At 41.5% G+C, this 19,851-nt stretch overlaps 1 protein-coding gene across 4 annotated transcripts in view; it reads right to left on the reverse strand.

Annotated features, from left to right (window-relative positions):
* ccnj (cyclin J) overlaps window positions 1-18,691 on the reverse strand; it is a 20,428-nt gene extending 1,737 nt beyond the window's left edge. The window contains exons 1-4 of one of the 4 annotated variants that reach the window (XM_020481536.2): window positions 18,475-18,691; window positions 17,466-17,578; window positions 12,378-12,588; window positions 11,959-12,258 (exon numbers count right to left, since the gene is read on the reverse strand). In XM_020481536.2, coding sequence (XP_020337125.1) covers window positions 11,959-12,258; window positions 12,378-12,588; window positions 17,466-17,534 — 580 coding nt within the window. In that variant the 5' untranslated portion in view covers window positions 17,535-17,578; window positions 18,475-18,691. The remainder of the gene's footprint in view (window positions 1-11,958; window positions 12,259-12,377; window positions 12,589-17,465; window positions 17,579-18,474) is intronic. The other 3 variants (XM_031823372.1, XM_020481537.2, XM_031823371.1) reach the window with 3 other exon arrangements.
* Window positions 18,692-19,851: the final 1,160 nt, after the last annotated feature.

Consider the following 19,851-nt stretch of genomic DNA (forward strand, 5'->3'; position numbering starts at 1 on the left):
AATAAAAAAAGATGTGGATCCCCATTAGCTGTTGAAGAAAACAAAACATAAAACATTACATGAATGGACAAGAACAGCAACACTAGTACACATCGACCAAAGAACACCACAACTACTTCAAAAAAATACGAGAAAAGAAAAATAAAGAAATTAGCAGGACTAATCTCAAATGTTCAAGTGCTTTAGTATGTACATACTTCTCTGTTGTAGCTAAAGAGAACAGTTAAAGAATAATGTGTGAGTGTGTAGAGCAGTGCTCCAATTATGTTCCTGGAGAGCTACCCTCCTGTAGGTTCATGACGACACCAGTTGTAAATAATCTGATTCAGTTGATCAAGCAGCTAATTATTTGGATCAGGTGTGCTAGATTAGGGATGGAGCAAAAACCCTCAAATCAAAATTGATTGGTCACATACACATGTTTAGCAGATGTTATTGCGAGTGTAGCGAAATGCTTGTGAAAAACAAGGACTACAAGCAAGGCGGCCCCCTCTGTCAGCGCCATCGTGGGTACCTACAGGAAAGCATCTCTCCAGGAACAGAGCCCCCGGTCTCTAAACGAAAACAGACAACTTTACCAGTGTTAACTAGACCTAACCTGCGAAAAACAGGAAACTGGATAAAACGTTTACATGCCACAGTATCTTATCCAGGTTTCTCATAAATCGGGACACAAGCTTTTAACATGAATAATAACGGGATAATCTTGTGCATGTAAAAAGTCACTCTCCACTCTGAACTAGGAGACTGACATGCATGCTGTTGACATTGGCCCTCTGTCTACATTTGAGGCTAGACGTGGTGCTGTTCTTAGCCAGCTGCAGCTTTTCTAGGTCCTTTTTTGACGCACCCGACCATACAACTGGGCAGTAGTCAAGATGCAACAAATCCAGAGCTTGCAGGAGCTCTGCATTCACTGATCCTAATAGTCGTCCTATAAGCTTGTTAAGTAAATTATTGTATCTGTACATATCAATAATTATTTCTCATGTAATGGTCTGATAACTGGTTTCCAGCATGCATACAAAGGGCATTCAATGAGTACGGCCTTAGCACAAATGACAGATGATTGGTTAAAGAGAATAGATGACAGGAAGTTAGTTGGTGCGGTGTTGCTAGATTTCAGTGCTGCTTTTGATGTAATTGATCATGAACCGTTACTAGGTAAACTCAAATATTTTGGTTTCAAGTCTGCAGCTATATCCTGGATGGAAAGCTATCTATCCAGGCGAAGGCATAAAGTGTTCTTTAAAATGGTAGCTTTTCAAATAGTAAAGATATACACTGTGGTGATCCTCAAGGAAGCTGCCTAGGCCCACTTCTCTACTCTAGCTTTACTAATGATTTACCTTCAGCAATGAACAAAGCAAGAGTAGTCATGTATGCTGATGACTCTACAGTGTATCGCACAGCATCAGAATGTAATGAGCTAACAGATGTAATAAGCATTGAACTAAGAATGGTGTCAGAGTGGGTTGATATGAACAAATTGGCATTGAACATTTCTAAAACAAAATGGTTTGTATTTGGTTCAAGATCTATGCTTGCTGATGATCCCCAATTGAATTTGTCAATGAATAGAATGCGGCAGGTAGCCTAGTGGTTAGAGCGTTGGGCCAATAACCATAAGGTTGTTGGATCAAATCCCCGAGCCGACAAGGTAAAAAGCTGTCATTCTACCCCTGAACAAGGCAGTTAGCCCACTGTTCCCCGGTAGGCCGTCAATGTAAATAAGAATTTGTTCTTAACTGAATTGCCTAGATTTTAAAAAGTGGAGGGGAAAAAAGTAGGGCAAGTGAGAGAGAAAAAAACTACTAGGAGTCATGTTGGACACAGCTTTATCATGGTCAGAACAGTCATTTAGATGGATAAGGGAATTGTAGTTACAAGAATGTTCAGAGTATGTAACATCTAGCACACTGAATCAGGTGATTCAATCCCTGGTCCTATCACACTTTGAGTCCTGTCCAGTTATATGGTCTCCTGCAGCAAAGGAAAAAAAGCTCAAAATTGCTCAAAACAGGGTTGCCAGATTAGCTCTTAATTTCTCTATCCGTATGAATATTATCCAAATGCATCAGAACCTCTCATGGCTTCACATTGAAAACAAATTCATATCCAGTCTTCAGATTTTCTTTAGGAATGTTATTATTATTTATTTTTTTAAACAGTATTTTTCAGGCCAGTTAGTACATACTAGCAACATGCATAACCACCAGGGCAGCTAAGACAACCCAAGGCAAGAACAAATCGCTTTAAATCTACAGTTTTATAAAGAGCCACAGCTGAATGGAAATCTTTACCAATCCATATTTCTCAGGCAAAAAGTAAATCCACCATAAAGGAAAAAAAAGAAAACATCTAATGCGATAAACCATATCACTGGACAGGAAATAGAAAACATCCTGACAGGTATTTTAATTGTCTATTGTCTAATTGCTTGTCTAATTGAATGTTTGTGGAGTCTGGATTTGTGGTTGTTTGTAATGCCTTGTTAATTGGTGTTGGACCCCAGGAAGCTTGGCTAGCGTTACAGCATTAGCTAATGGGGGTCCTAATAAAAATGACAAAATTACTTTTGTTTGCATGCATGAGTGTTAAAAAAGCAAAGCATCTATCAGACAGACCCCCCCATCTTTACAACAATAGAATCAATATGCTTTGACCATGACAGTAACCAATCGAATATAACAAGAAGTTTAGTATCTTCTTGCTCAGCCACATTATTCATTACCAGATTCAGCTGAGGTCCAGTACCTTGGGGGTGTTTGGTACTAAATAATGCTTTTCGATCTGTTCAGGGCTAGTTTATTCCTAGCCACCTATTCTAAAATTGAACCCAACTCTTTAGGGCCTCAATGACTTCACTAGCTGGTGCTGACATGTATAGTGTAACAGTAAAAAGGGCATCGACAGCTCCCTTATGAAATACCACACTTTACATGTTTTACGTTAGAGAAGCTTCCAATAAAGAAAAGACCGTTCTATTAGATAATATAATGGATAGAGAGCTATGTTACGCCATCAATAATAAAAGGTGGCACTAAAAGCTAACTACACAGCTCCCACAATCTTATCAGTATCACCAACTTTGTCATTTGTGTCAGTGCAGTCCATGTTTAGTGTCCTTCCCTAGAAGTGTGCTGAAAGTCAGTTAAATTGTTCACAGAGAAATGGCATTATATCTGGTCAAACAATCTTTTCCATAAGTTTGCTAAGAACTGGAAGCAAGCTGATTGTTAGGCTGTTAGAAGCCAGGAAAGGGAGCTTTAACATTTTTGGATAGCAGGATGACTTCCCTCCAGGTCTGTGAACAAACACTTCTCTAAAGATGTGGCAAAAAGGAGTGGCAACATCATCCGCTATCATCCTCAGTATTTTTCAAAATGTATGTATACAATAGTTGAAGTCGGAAGTTTACATACACTTAGGTCGGAATCAACCACTCCACAAATGTCTTGTTAATTAACAAACTATAGTTTTGGCAAGTCAGTTAGGACATCTACTTTGTGCATGACAATTCATTTATCCAACAATTGTTTACAGATTATTTCACTGTATCACAATTGCAGTGGGTCAGAAGTTTACCTACACTAAATTGACTGTGCCTTTAAACAGCTTGGAAAATTACAGAAGATGTCATGGCTTTAGAAGCTTCTGATAAATGATGTCAATTAGCCTGAGTCAATTGGTGGTGTACCTGTAGGTGTATTTCAAGGCCTACCTTCAAACCATGTGCCTCTTTGCTTGACATCATGGGAAAATCTAAAGAAATCAGCAAAGACATCAGGAAAAAGAATTGTAGACCTCCACAAGTCTGGTTCATCCTTGGGAGCAATTTCCAAATGCCTGAAGGTACCACGTTCATCTGTACAAACAATAGTACGCAAGTACGAACACCATGGGACCACGTGTAACAGTTTAGCTTTCGTCCCTCTCCTCGCCCCAACCTGGGACCCTCTGCACACATCGATAACAGTCACCCACGAAGCATCGTTACCCATCGCGCCACAAAAGCCGCGGCCCTCAACTACTTCAAGGTCTCAGAGCAAGTGATGTCACCGATTGAAACGCTATTAGCGTGCACCACCACTAACTAGCTAGCCATTGCACATTGGTTACACATGCAGCCGACATACCGCTCAGGAAGGAGACTCGTTCTGTCTCCGAGAGATGAAAAAAGTGCAAATCAATCTCAGAACAGGAAACGGGTACAAAAGTATCTATATCCACAGTAAAGCGAGTCCTATATCGACATAACCTGAAAGGCCACTCAGCAAGGAAGAAGCCACTGCTCCAAAACCACCATAAAAAAGCCAGACTACAGTTTGGAGAAATGTCCTCTGGTCTGATGAAACAAAAATAGAACTGTTTGGCCATAACGACCATCGTTATGTTTGGAGGAAAAAGGGGGATGCTTGCAAGCTGAAGAACACCATCTCAACCATGAAGCACAGGTGTGGCAGCATCATGTTGTGTTGGTGCTTTGCTGCAGGAGGGACTGGTGCACTTCACAAAATAGATGGCATCATGACGAAAATTGTGGATATGTTAAAGCTTGGTGGCAAATGGGTCTTCCAAATGGATAATGACCCCAAGCACACTTCCAAAGTTGTGCCAAAATGGCAACAAAGTCAAAGTATTGGAGTGGCAATCAACAAAGCCAAAGTATTGGAGTGGCAATCAACAAAGCCCTGATCTCAATCCTATATAACATTTGTGGGAAGAACTGAAAAAGTGTGTTCGTGCAAGGAGGCCTACAAACCTGACTCAGTTACACCAGCTCTGTCAGGAGGAATGGGCCAAAATTCACCCAGCTTATTGTGGGAAGGTTATGGAAGGCTACCCGAAACATTTGACTCAAGTTAAACAATTTAAGGGCAATGCTACCAAATACTAATTGAGTGCATGTAAACTTCTGACCCACTGGGAATGTGATGAAAGAAATAAAAGCAGAAATAAATTATTATTCTGACATTTGTCTTAAAATAACATGACATTATCTAGGATTACATGTCAGGAATTGTGAACAGTTTAAATGCATTTGGCTAAGGTGCATGTAAACTTCAACTGGATGTGGACACCGCTTCAAATTGGTGGATTCAGCCATTTCTGCCACATCAGTTGCTAAGAGGTGTATGAAATCAAGCACACAGCCATACAATTGCCATAGACAAACATTCGCAGTAGAATGGCCTTATTGAAGATCTGACTTTCAACGTGGCGCCATCATAGGATGCCACATTTCTAACAAGTCAGTTCATCAAATGTCTACCCTGGTCAACCATAAGTGCTGTATTTGTGAAGTGAAAATATCTAGGAGCAACAGCGGCCCAGCCGCGAAGTGGTAGGCCACACAAGCTCACAGAACGGGACCGGCAAGTGCTGAAGCACGTAGCGTGTAAAAATAGTCTGTCCTAGGTTGCAACATTCACTACAGAGTTCCAAACTGCCCAGGAAGCAAGATAAGCACAAAAACTGTTCATCGGGAGCTCTATGAAATGGGTTTCCATGGCCGAGCAGCCGCACACAAGCCTAAGATCACCATGCACAATGCAAAGCATCGGCTGGAGTGATAAAGTTAGCCGCCATTGCATTCTGGAGCAGTGGAATCACATTCTCTGGAGTGATGAATCACGCTTCACAATCTGGCAGTTCGATGGACAGATCTGGGTTTGGCGGATTACCAGGAGAATGCTACCTACCCGAATGCATAGTGCCAACTGTAAAGTTTGGTGGAGGAGGAACAATGGTCTGGGGCTGTTTATCAAATCTTAAAAGCTACAGCATACAATGACATTCTAGACAACTCGGTGCTTCAGACTTTGTGGCAATAGTTTGGGGAAAGCCCTGTACCGTGCACAAAGTGATGTCCATAATGAAATGGTTTTTCGCGAATTGGAATGCTGACTGCGTGCCAGGTCTAATCTCCCAACATCAGTGCCCCACCTCACTAATGCTTGTGGCTGAATGGAAGCAAGTCCCAGCAGCAATGTTCCAACATCTAGTGGAAAGCCTTCCCAGAGTGGAGGCTGTTATAGCAAAAAGGGGGGACCAACTCCAAATGTACATGATTTTGGAATTATACGTTTGACGAGCAGGTGTCCACATACTGTTGGGCATGTAGTGTAGGTTGTCAATACCAGGTGGTTTCTCATTGTTGGACAGTAGGGCTGTCCCAGACTAACAATCGAGTGGTCGAAATGTTAAAGTGCATTTTTCCGGATATAAAACACCCTCTGTGTTTTAATAAAATCAACTATATGTAGGCTGCGGAGCTTGTCTGATGCTTTAAGCACAGTGAGTAAATAAGTAAAATGACTTGAGGGAGCCAGAGATCAAGACAAAAACCTGTACCCGAACCTCCACATCATGTGATTAAGAAATTATACAAATCTAAAAGTAGCCTAACTTCTATTGCCAACTATGTAAACATAGCCTACATAAAGCCAACAAATAAATACATTGCAGCCTGCAGATAGAAAAGAACCTGATAAAAATAAATCACATTGGCTATACATGGCCTGTTTGTCTGCAAGGAACTTGAAGCACTATCAACTTGCAACATCATAAAATTCTGGACCCTCAGTTTCCCGAGCCAGTTCGGACTGGCTCGGGAAACTGACACAGCTGTAGGCTATTCGCACAAGGTATATGAATATTTTACAAATAGGCTACATTGGAGGAACTATTGTCACTCAATGGATGTAAAAACACGTTGGTTTACTTGCCGTTTGAGGTGAAGAAAAAAAGAATCAGAAGCTCCATGGGCACATTTACAGTGTATTCAGAGCCCTGGACTTGTTCCACCTTGTTACGTTACGGCCTTATTCTAAAATTGATTAAATCAGGTGTTTTTCCTCAATCTACAAACAATCATGACAAATTTCAAAAATGTAAAATGAATACCAGAAATAGCTTATTTACATAAGTATTCAGACCCTTTGATTTGGAAAGGCACACACACACATATAGTCCCACAGTTGACAGTGCAAAAACAAAGAGCAAAAACAAAGCCATGAGGTCGAAGGAATTGTCCGTAGAGCACCGAGACAGGATTGTATCGAGGCACAGATCTGGGGAAGGGTACCAAAAAATGTTTGCAGCATTGAAGGTCCCCAAGAACACAGTGGCCTCCATCATTCTTAAATGGAAGAAGTTTGGAACCACCAAGACGTTTCCTAGAGCTGGCCGCATGGTCAAACTGAGCAATCGGGGGAGAAGGGCCTTGGTCAGGGAGGTGGCCAAGAACCCGATGTTCACACTGACAGAGCTCTAGAGTTCCTCAGTGGACAACCATCTGTGCTGCATTCCACCAAATCAGGCCTTTATGGTAGAGTGGCCAGACGGAAGCCACTCCTCAGTAAGGCACATGACAGCCCATTTGGAGTTTGCCAAAAGGCACCTAAAGGACTCTGACCATGGAGAAACAAGATTCTGAAACAAAGATTGCACTCTTTGGTCAATGCCAAGCGTCATGTCTGGAGGAAACCTGGCACCATCCCTACAGTGAAGTATGGTGGTGGCAGCATCATGCTGTGAGGATGTTTTTCAGCGGCAGGGACTGGGAGACTAGTCAGGATTGAGGGAAAGATGGAGCAAAGTACAGAGATCCTTGATGAAAACCTGCTCCAGAGCACTCAGGACCTCAGACTGGGGTGAAGGTTCACCTTCAACAGGTACGACCCTAAGCACACATCCAAGACAACACAGGTGTGGCTTTGGGACAAGTCTCAATGTCATTGAGTGGCCCAGCCAGAGCTCGGACATCTCTGGAAAGAGCTACGCAGCAACGCTCCCCATCCAACCTGACAGCACTCTAGAGGATCTGCAGAGAAAAATAGGAAAAACTCCAAATACAGGGTGCTTCAACAAAGTACTGAGTAAAGGGTCTGAATACTTATGTAAATATCACATTTCTATTTTTTCTAAACCTGTTTTTGCTTTGTCATTATGGGGCATTTTGTGTAGATTGAGGGAAACATTTATTTAAAAATAAGGCTGTAACAAAATGTGGGAAAAGGGGTCTGAATACTTTCCAAACGCACTGTATAATGTAAGTCTACATCCCTTACTCAACATTGACAGGACCCCTTTAAACAAAATACAATAAATGGACAACTCATAAATGGAATGAAATAAACCAAAACTTGTTTCTCACAAGTGTTGCCTAGGTTGTGCGCACTGCAAACATGTCCACTGTAAAAGACTAATATATTAAAATGCATTAACAGAAATGACGGTAACCAAACAAACATTGCAGAATAGAAATGGGAATCAACGGTAAATGTATTACTGCGGCCTCCGCAATGGATTAGTCCACTGAGACAGACAAGACATGTGCCATGAAATAAATAGAATTATGTTTTTTGCAACTGCAAAGAAAATAAAAAGAAATAGAAATAAAATATGTATTGGTCGACCAACACCCTATCGACCAGTCGACTAAAATTGGGTCATCCCTAACGGAGAGCAATCATTTTCCCCCCTCTCCCACGCTAACTTTACAAAATTACAATGCTTTTCTTTCATTAGGTATTTTATGCATGAATGATGGCTCGCAGTGTGCCCACTCTGCCAATGAAATCATTAAAATAGGATTTGTGATGAATGAGCCATCCGATTCAATGAAAGATGGAGTTGAATTAGTCTTTCTTGCCATAATTTCATTTAAAGTACGCCAAAGCCTTTTTTCCAATTATACCTGCATCATATATAACATTTCTCGGTTTCTTAATACATTTTCTTTTGTTCAGTTTAAAAATCACAATTTCTCATTTTACAATGGTCGGCCATTCTAACGAAGGCTCTCCTTTGCTTAATTTCTCTCGACCATAAAGTCTTTCCCATTCCTCAATAACCCAGGGGGGCTTAACAGTTTTAGCAGTCAGTTTCTTAATAGGTGCATGCTTATTAGTGGTGCAACGGATCACAAAATTAATGGTTTTGAGTCACGGATTGGATCATTTCAGAAAGAAAAAAAAATAATAATAAAACAATGTAGACCTTTAACTTTGCTTTCCCTTTATTACTTAAAGAACACTTGAAGCAAGTAACTTTTCAATGTTTAAATAAAATATTCAACACTCAATTGTTAAATTAAAGTGCATGATACCTTCTTCCTTGGAACAATAGTGAATGAAAAAAAATAGCCTGTCCTCTTAAATAAAAAAAAGGAAAGAAAGCAAAGCAGACCTGAGCTAATAACTTAATTATTTTTCAAAAAGATGAAGTCTACACTGTCTGGGGAGAGGGTAGACCTCTTTGCAGTCACTATGTCCCCTGCTGTGGAGAACACCCGCTAGCTAGGAACTGAATTGCCAGGCACAGTCAGGTAACCTCTTGCCATCATGGCAATGTGAGGGTATTTACACTCATTGCTTTTCCACCATGCCAGTGGGAATACCGCTTGCTGCCTTGTAGGATGCCACCTCTTCGATGGTGTTGGCAAACGTCTTGCCTGTGTCCTTGCTCGCAAAGGTCTCCCCGAAAAGCTCCTTCATGGCCAAATTATTTTGTGGCGGAGATGCCTCTGAGTCTGCGGCTTGACCCTGCAGAAAAAAATACTTGATCTATTAAACTACCAAATTATTTATTTTCATAGAACTATAAATCGTAGCAATAACATTTAAAAGTCAGTATTGTTATCAGGGGTTCAGGTCCTCTTATGGCAGCCTTGATATCTCTAGTGATGGTGCGGTCTTCCTCACTTGGGCCCATCGATTGTAGAATCCTTGTTTTCAGACTTAGGATCATGGACAAAGACAGTGCAGATTCAGTGCTCAATAGGGTTGGAACCGTTTTGAGGGGTTTGAGCACTTGGAGGACCTCCTCTGCCACTTTGATGTTATCATCAGACAAGGTGAAGATGTCTTTTTTTTTTTCAGGGTCTTGTCTGTCAGTGCAGAATATATAGCTGCCTGCTGCTCAAGATGGAACTCCACTTATGACATGTTGGAGCGCCATCTTGTTGTGACATTGTGTATGATCTTGTGGGTCGGTTGCTGTAGCGTTTCTTGCTTGGTCTTAAGCACGAGCGGCTGCTGTGCGTCGGTGGAAAAAGGAAGCCACCAACTTCCTGATCCTCCCAAGGAGGCGGTCCATCTGGTTCACTGAGATTCCCCTTTAGGATGCCAAATTGATCACATGTGCAAAGCAAGCCAGCTATGGCCCCAGTCCAGCCTCTATCACTGCATTTACTTGGTTCTTGGCATCATCTGTGGTGGTTGAGATATTGCCATTGGGCCTCTCTAGCTTCCACTCTGCTACTGCTCCGAGCAGTACCTGCGCCAGATGTGCCTGTGCGACGTGTCTGTAGCACCGGACTTCGCATCACCCACTCCTCTGTGGTGTAGTGAGCAGTCACAGTCACGTAGCTTTCCGTTGCCCTGGAGGTCCACCCATCTGTGGTGAGGGCAACAGAGGATGCCTTGGATAATTAGTCGACAATTTTGATATTTTCCTGTTCATAAAGATCTGGCAAGATCTTCATACTGAAGTGGGTACGCCAGGGGATTTCATAGCTTGGCTCAAGCACTTTCACCATATTTCTAAACCTTTTTTTCCACAACAGAGTATGGCCTCACGTCTGCAGCGATAAACATCCCAATAGATTTGATGGTGGCTTTAGCCCGGTCTGACTCTGCAGCAAAAGGCTGCTTAAATGCTGTGGTGAGAAGTTGTCTCTTGGCTGAGTTGGCTCCCGTCACTGACAACAGGGTGATGACACTTTAAATGTGTGGCCATGCTCAATGCATTTCCATGTTCATACGGCTTTCTTGTGGCACAACGCCTGCACACCGTAATGGTGTTGTCCACCACCCTTCTTCCGTCATCATATTTGACAGGGAAGCCAAAATGCTCCCATACACGAGACTTAAATGAAGCGGGAGGCTTTTCCAGTTCTTCAGCTCCTCCGCTAGCCATGGCTGTCACTGCTCTTTTTTCTTCTTTGCTTTTTGCAACGCGAGCATCCAGGATTGATTCGTTGGGATTCAACATTCCCCGTTCATGTGAATAGTACACACAACTGCTTTAAAAAAAAGAATCAAATCAACCTTCATGCGTCAGAGTAAAACACAGCACGCATCTGCCTTGTCTATCTTTTCACTTTTCACTGCATCAATTTTTTTTATTTTAAAGTAACAGCGGCAGTAAAACTGTATTTCACACTAAGGTGGTTGAACTTTGCAATTGATCCGCGGTTCACATGTGTGCCGAACTGTGGGGTTGGGTGATCACGGATCAACTACGGTCCGTTACACCACTAATGCTTATTGATAACTGGAAGAAACAATTTCATAAATACATCAAGTGCAGCGTCTGGATGCTCCTCATTACACACAAACCAACAAATCTTCAACATAGGTGTCACTAGAAAATCTTGTGTAGGATCTCTTATACACTATTTTAGGCCCAGTCTTTGGAACCTCGGCTTTTCTGGATATAGCCACTACATCCATTGGGTGTGGATACAGCTTTAGAACAAAGTTCTACAGCATTAGTAAAGATATGACCAATACACTTTATATGATGTAGATCCTGTACTGTTTGTAAATACTCTGGCAGGTTGATTGATAACCTGAGCCAGATTACAGGCACTGGTTACAGTAAGAAGCTTCCTCTTGAGTGGATAGCTTGATGAAAACCAGTCTAAATCAGGTCACCCCCCCCAAAAAAATAGACCTCTTAACATCACACATTATCCAGATACTGACTTCGCACTTGGTGGCCTAGAGCAGCACCCTAAAATATGATTTAGATAAGGTGAACCTGCAACCACAACACTTCAACAGTAGACATGAGATCCTCACTAACCTTTACATGAATCTAGCTCTGAATATATGCAGCAACACCTCCTCCATAGGCATTCCTGTCTCTTCTGTAGATGTTATATCCCTGTATTGCTACTGCTGTATCAAATTAATTAAGTGAAGCAGCAACAGAACTTCAACTTGCCTTGAAGGGAGACCTCCAGGAAGTAGTCAGCATACTTTGTCATGTAGAGCACAGTCTTCTCCAGGCACGCCATGGGCCAGCCATCGTGAAGGTCCGCCTCGTTGACAGCGATGGACAGGTAGTACTCTATGAAGTGTGCAGCGGTGGGCAGGTACAGGTTCCACTGGAAGGTCTCCAGCAGGAGGAGCTCCATGTGCAGCAGGCCCTGCTTGGTCAGCACCAGGTTCATGGAGCTCATGCATCCCAGGCTGTTAAGAGTCTCCAGCTTAGGAACTCGGTCCTCTCTCTCCTCAAACTTACCTGTAGAGGACGGGAAATAATCACATGGCACACAGAAAAATTTTGTTTATAGGCTGGGTGGACCATAGCAATTAGAAGTTTGGCGAAGCAGAGGCTTGCAAGGAAGCTGACAAACTTACTAGCCAAAAGCAAGCAGGAGAGTGCGACCATGTGAAGCTGTTGCACCGTTATATCATAGCGATCCATGAAAAGGTCCAGCAAGTAGACGGCAAGGTGTCTGGCTGTTGGGCACAGCCGGTAGCGATTGCTTACGATTGCTATGAGGTCTGCAAAGTAGCGCCTGAGGTTGAGCTGGGGGGACTGGCCTTTGTAGGAGGGCAACTTGATTTCCTAAAGAAAAAAAAGTAAACAATACATTATAAGATCTGTAATCTTGGCCAACCAGATCTAAAATGTGTGACTGCTTCAGATGCTCCATTAAAGATCTGGGGGTAGAAGTATGAGAAAAGATATTAAACGAGACTAGCGACATCCCTAACCTCCTAAACAGAAACTGACAGTTTTGGGTAAGTCTATGGGCCAGATGTCTCCACTTCAGAGATTCCAAAGATGCAATGATATCATGACAGTCCAAATGATAAGTGACGGGGGGGGGAATCAGGGCACCGGAAGTTGTTAGTCGTCTCATCCCACCGTCTGTTGAGAGACGCTCCGATACCATTTTATGTTACGCGTCTGTCCACAAGCGATTAAGGCCACGTTTTAACTGTTGGAATCGTAGAAATACAATTTGTATTCCGATTCACTTTTGGCAGTCACAGCTGCACCCGCCCCGACTTTTGTCTGCAGTCGGTTGCTTTAGCCTCATCACTCAAATGCGTCCTATATCATGTTACTTTCGGTTCTTCTGCCACGAGTCTCATATCATATACTTATTGAGAGGTTCAAGTCTATGTCCCCTTATAGCACGAGCTCACCGTTCATGCCTCTCACCTGATCCACTTACGCACTGCTAGAGGACTAGGAGTCTAGACTGCAACATGTTAGCTCATCACTCATGCTGCATAGAAGTTGCTGATTGTCAACATAAACCTATTGGGTGACCTGACAAAATTCACATAGAAATGTGAGTTATAGATCTCATTGAAAGCTAATCTAAGAAGCAGTAGATCTGTTCTGTGCACTGTGTCTATGCTTCCCGTTCTTAAGTTTAGTTTTTGCATCTCTGTTTTGTACACCAGTTTCAAACTGAAAATACAATATTTTGGGTTATTGAAAATATCTATTTCACCGTGGTTAAGATGGTACAATAATTCTCTAGTTATCGACTGCTCGCTTTGTCTAAAACGAAATGCCGAAATGGCAGAGCAATTTCTGCATATTGCACATTTAAATCGTCTCTCCATCACATTTAAAGATGCATCCAAGATGTCCACCCATTGTTTTCTATGTAATTTACTCACGTTCGCATACGCCGATTCATGGACCGTCTATATCTGGTTTATACAGAGCAACATTACACTCACACTTGCGAACAGAAAGCAGAGCAAGCAGCAACAAAGTCACCACTACAACTACATACATACATGCATATAAAAACAACAATTTAAAATATTTTACTGGGTTAGTTTATTTAAGGAAATTAGTCAATTGAAATAAATTCAGTAGGCCCTAATCAATGGATTTCACATGACTGAGAATACAGATATGCATCTGTTGGTCACAGACCCTTTTCTTTTTAAGAAAAAGGAGGGGTGTTGCTCAGTAAACTTGTCAGTATCTGGTGTGCTCACTATTTGCCTCATGCAGCTTGACACATCTGCTTCACATAGTTGATCAGGCTGTTGATTGTGGCCTGTGGAATGTTGTCCCACTCCTCTTCAACGGCTGTGCGAAGTTGCTGGATATTGGCGAGTCCAGGCTGTCGTACGCATCGACCCAGAGCATCCAAAACATGCTCAATGGGTGACATGTCTAAGTATTCAGGCCATGAAGATCTGGGACATTTTCAGCTTCCAGCAATTGTGTACAGGTCCTTGCGATATGGGGTCATGGATTATCATGCAGAAACATGACGTGATGGTACAACAATGGGCCTCAGGATCTCATCATGGTAGCTCTGCATTGAAATTGCCATCAATAAAATGCAATCGTTTGTTGTCCGTAGCTTATGCTTGGCCATACCATAACCCCACCACCACCGTGGGGCACTCTGTTCACAAAGTTGACATCAACAAACCGCTCGCAGACAAGACGCCATGAACGCCGTCTGCCCTCTGTACAGTTGAAACCGGGATTAATCCATGAAGAGCACACTTCTCCAGTGGCCATCGAAGGTGAGTATTTTTCCCACTGAAGTCAGTTACGACGCCGAACTGCAGTCAGGTCAAGACCCTGGTGAGGACAACAAGCACGCAGATGAGCTTCCCTAAGACTTTCTCTGACAGTTTGTGCAGTAATTCTTTGGTCGTGCAAACCCACAGTTTCCTCAGCTGGCGGCTGAACGCAAAGAAGCCAGGTGGGAGGTCCTGGGCTGGTGTGGTTACACGTGCAGTTGAGAGGCCGGTTGGACGTACCGCGAAATTCTCTAAAACGACTTATGGTAGAGAAACTAACATTAAATTATCTGGTAACAGCTCTGGTGGACATTCCTGAAGTCAGCATGTGGCATTGTGTGACGAAACTGCACATTTTAGAGTGGCCTTTTATCGTCCCCAATACAATGTGCACCTGTGTCATGATCATGCTGTTTAATCAGCTTCTTGATATGCCACACTTGTCAGGTGGATGGATTATCTTGGCAAAGGGGAAATGCTCACAAACGGGATAAATAAATTCATACACAAAATTTGAGAAATAAGCTTTTGGTGCATATGGGACATTTCTAGGATATTTTATTTCAGCACATGAAACCAACACTTTAACACCCCTATTGAAAATGCATTGACCTGCATTGTGAATAGGCCGCCTAGACTAAATCTTGATTTACCTTGTTTATCAATAGAGATTTACCAGTCAAATACATTGTTATTTTTGTAGTTAATTTTTACTAAAGTCTAATTAAATATGATTAATTCATTAATGCATACAGGGCTGTCTGAAATCGAATTTAAATTGTCATGATATTGAACTCTAAAGATTGAACAGAGCAGTAGCTGAGTGTCTAGATTAGGCTAAGTCACAGAATGGCACTTACTCTTTTTGCCGTGGTATCGTGATACTAAAACTGGTATTGAAGTCAAAATTCTGGTATCGTGACAACACTACTTTACATTTGACATTTTACTCATTTAGCAGACACGCTTACCCAGAGCGATTTACAGTTAGTGCATTGATCTTAAGCTAGCTAGGTGGAATAACCACATCAGTCGTAATAAGTACATTTTTTGTCAAAGTAGCTACCAGCAAAGTCAGAGCTAGGGGAGTCATGTAAGGGGGGTGCTGTGAGATTTCTCAAGCAATAATTTTTATAAAACTGTTTGGGAGTGGGAAAACTGAAAACTAGCTTTTATTTATTTTTCTATTAACTAATTTACTATCTGGTGATGTCAGAGGCCAAAACACCATCCCACCACAATAGGCTGAAATTTCAGGCAGACTTTTCAAACAGCGCTTACACAATAATATTCCAACCTCAGCATGGGTACCTACTCATTCCAGGGTTCTCCGTTATTTTCACAGTTTTCTACATTGTAGAATAATAGTGAAGACATCAAAATTATGAAATACATATGGAATCATGTAGTAACCAAAAAAGTGTTAAATCAAAATATTTGATGAGATTCTCCAAAGTAGCCACCCTTTACCTTGATGACAGCTTTGCACACTTGACATTCTCACAACCAGCTTCATGAGGTAGTCACCTGGAATGCATTTCCCAAGTTCCCAATCCCTTGGTAAAAAAAGTTAATTTGTGGAATTTCCTTCTTAATGCATTTGAGCCAATTAGTTATGTTGTGACAAGGTAGGGGTGGTATACAGAACATGGCCCTATTTGGTAAAAGACAAAGTCCATATTATGGCAAGAACAGCTCAAATAAGCAAAGACAAGATAAAGACAAGACAAGAAAGATAAAGGTCAGTCAATCCGGAAAATGTCAAGAACTTTAAAAGTGTCTTCAAGTGCAGTCGCAACAACCATCAACCACTATGATGAAACTGTCTCTCATGAGGACCGCCACAGGAAAGAAAGACCCAGAGTTAACTCTAATGAACTTATCCAGCGGTACCAGCCTCAGAAATTGCAGCCCAAAAAAATGCCACACAGTTCAAGACATCAACATTTCAGAGGATGCCTTCATGGTCAAATTGCTGCAAAGAAACCACTACCAAATGACACCAATAAGAATAGCAATGGACATTCGACTGTCTTTTGGTCTGATTTGTCCAAATTCAAGATTTTTTTGATCCAACCGCTGGGTCTTTGAGACGCAGAGCAGGTGAACAGATGACCTCTGCATATATGACTCCCACCGTGAAGCACGGAGGAGGAGATGTGATGATGCTTTGCTGGCGACACTGCCAGTGATTTATTTAGAATTCAAGATACACTTAACCAGCATGGTTACTACAGCATTCTGCAGTGATATGCCATCCAATCTGGTTTGCGATTAGTGGGACTATCATTTGTTTTTCAAAAGGACAATGACCCAACACACCTCCAGGCTGTGTATGGGCTATTTGACCAAGAAGGAGAGTGATGCTTCAGATGACCTGGCCTCCACAGTCACACGACCTCAAACCCAATTGAGATGGTTTGGTACGAGTTGGACCACAGAGTGAAGGAAAAGCAGCCAAAAGGTGCTCAGCATATGTGGGAGCTGTTGGAGAAGCATTCCAGGTGAAGCTGGTTAAGAGGATGCCAAGAGTGTGTAAACCTGTCAATGCAAAAGGTGGCTACTTTGAAGAATATAAAATATATTTTGATTTGTATTACACTTTTTTGGTTACTACATGACTCCATAGTTTTGATGTCTTCACTATTATTCTACAATGTGGAAAATAGTTTTTTTTAAATAAAAACCCTTGAATGAATAGGTGTTTTGACTGGTGTGTGTGTGTGTGTGTGTGTGTGTGTGTGTGTGTGTGTGTGTGTGTAACACGCATAAAAACACTGGACAGTCACATTTTTAACTTCACTATGATCAGCCATGTATTGTAGGCCTGTGTGTTAATATAATACATCAGGTCAACAGCTCTCACTTTTGAAATATTACACTAATGTAGGCAGTTATTGCCTCCACTTTGAAATATGACAGCATACTTACTTTGTAGCGCAAAGCCTGGTATATATCTCCAGCAAGTTGTCCTTTCCACCATTGGCCCTCAAGCTCCATTTAATCAATCTTGTAGAAATTTCTGGAGGCACAAATTGTCCAGTCTAAAGAGTCCAAAGTTATGGCAACAGTTAAATTCTGCATTGCTGAAATTCCAGCAGTGAACCACAATGTTTGCTTATTTTCCCTCTGCATTTTCACTATTGACACATTTTCAATTAAAAAAGGTAAAATTAAAAAAGGTAAAGTACAGCCATTTTTATCTCAATATCAAATCATTTCTGGGTAACAATAAGTACCTTATTGTGATTGTTGCCAATTAAAATGGTCAAAAACACAAAAGCTAACCAAAGAGCAATTTTCTCAAGCAATAATTTTTTCTAGGACTATCTGGCGGTGGTACAAGTGGTGAAGTGAAAACCAGCTGTTATTGGCGTAGAGGTTTGGAACTCTTTCTTATTGGTCTATTAACTAAATTTACCAGGCAGGCCAAAACTCCATCCCACCAAAACAGGCTGCAATTTCAGGCTTACATTTAAAAACAGCGCTTACATTACCATAACATTCACAGCATCATTCCAACCTCAGTGTGGAAGTATATATACACAATAATGAACATTACGTTTGACTACACTGGGCCTTTAAAATAAATGAAGTTTAGAAAACGCTCATATTAGGAATACTATTCAACAATTCAGGAAAAAATCATCAGCAAGCAAATTAATGATTAGAAGTTGGTAACAGTGGAGCCAAAACCGCTGTTTTCGTGTGTGTAAATGAGATAATTTGTGCAAACCTAACTACGAAGCGAATAATACAATAGTTGCTACAAGTTCACACACATGACAAACCTCAACCTTGATTTCAAGATAATCAGCTTGAGGTGACTATTGGCTACTATCCTATATAAAAATGAAAAGTGTTGAGTCAAATTGAAATTTAACAATGGCCAAAAATACGACAAATCAGACAAACCAACCCCCGACTATTCAAGACTTACCCCTACACGCCACACTTAAACGCGTGATACAACTACACAACTGACTTTTGCTCAAAAACTCGATATAGCCGTGAGTTTTCCAGATGACATAAAGTTATGATTCTTCCATTGTTGAAGATACTCGAGACAGTCGATGGCAGCTCAGCTCAACTCAGCTCAGGCATGCGAGCAGTCCCAAGAGTGCTGCTGCAATGAGAACTCATGATAAAACGTTCTCAAAGCGCTGCTGCCAATTGAAACTCACCTTACACACCAGAGACATCCAATCACTGGCCACGATTCATAGACGTCAACAGTGATAACGTTTTGGTCACGATTAGTGCAATCCTGGATCCTTGGAACGTCCATACCCTAACCTTAACCCTAACCTTAACTATAACATAACCCTTACCTAACCCTAAAATTAACCCTTACCGTAAACATTTTATATTTCAACTTCAATGGGTTAGGGACGTCCCAAGGATATGTGATAGGATGAGCCTCTTGATCACAGCTGAGTCAGAAATTGCTGGAAGAAAACACTAAATAACGGATAATGTCTGCGAAATAACTCACATTTTTGTGAATTAGAATCCGATCTGAAATGAAATTCCTTCTAATACAACGTAGCCTGGGCTTTAATATTTCTATAACTCTTACTCTAAAGTAGCAGGTGCAAGTTATTTTCAATAAAGAAAGGTGCCCCATGAGTAATATCAGCTATTACATCAGAACAGGAAATAGCAATTTCAGAATAAATCAACTTCATGTGTGAAATGAATGGCTGGAAAGTAATGTATACTGAACAAAAATATAAAAGCAACACCCAACAATTTCAAAGATTGTAATGCATTACAGTTCATATAAGGAAATCAGTCAGGCCTAATTTATGGATTTCACCTGACTCGGAATACAGATATTGGTCACAGAAACCTTAAATAAAAAAGTAGGGTCGTGGATCAGAAAACCAGTCAGTATCTGGTGTGACCACCATTTGCCTCATGCAGAGCGACACATCTCCTTCACATAGAGTTAATCAGGCTGTTGATTGTGGCCTGTGGAACATTGTCCCACTCCTTTTCAATGTCTGTGCGAAGTTGCTGAATATTGTCGGGAACTGGAAAATGCTGTCATACACCTCAATCCAGAGCATCCCAAACATGTTAAATGGGTGATATGTCTGGTGAGTATGCAGGCCAAGGAAGAACTGGGACATTTTCAGCTTCCAGGAATTGTGTACAGATCAAAACAAATGTTATTAGTCACATACACATATTGAGCAGATGTTATTGCGGGTGTAGCGAGATCCTTGCGACATGGGGTCGTGCATTATCATGCTGAAACATGAGGTGATAGCGGCAGATGAGTGGCACGACAATGTGGTTCAGGATCTTGGTA

The sequence above is a fragment of the Oncorhynchus kisutch genome, linkage group LG4 (assembly GCF_002021735.2).
Source record: "Oncorhynchus kisutch isolate 150728-3 linkage group LG4, Okis_V2, whole genome shotgun sequence".
In the NCBI taxonomy this organism is placed as follows: domain Eukaryota; kingdom Metazoa; phylum Chordata; class Actinopteri; order Salmoniformes; family Salmonidae; genus Oncorhynchus; species Oncorhynchus kisutch.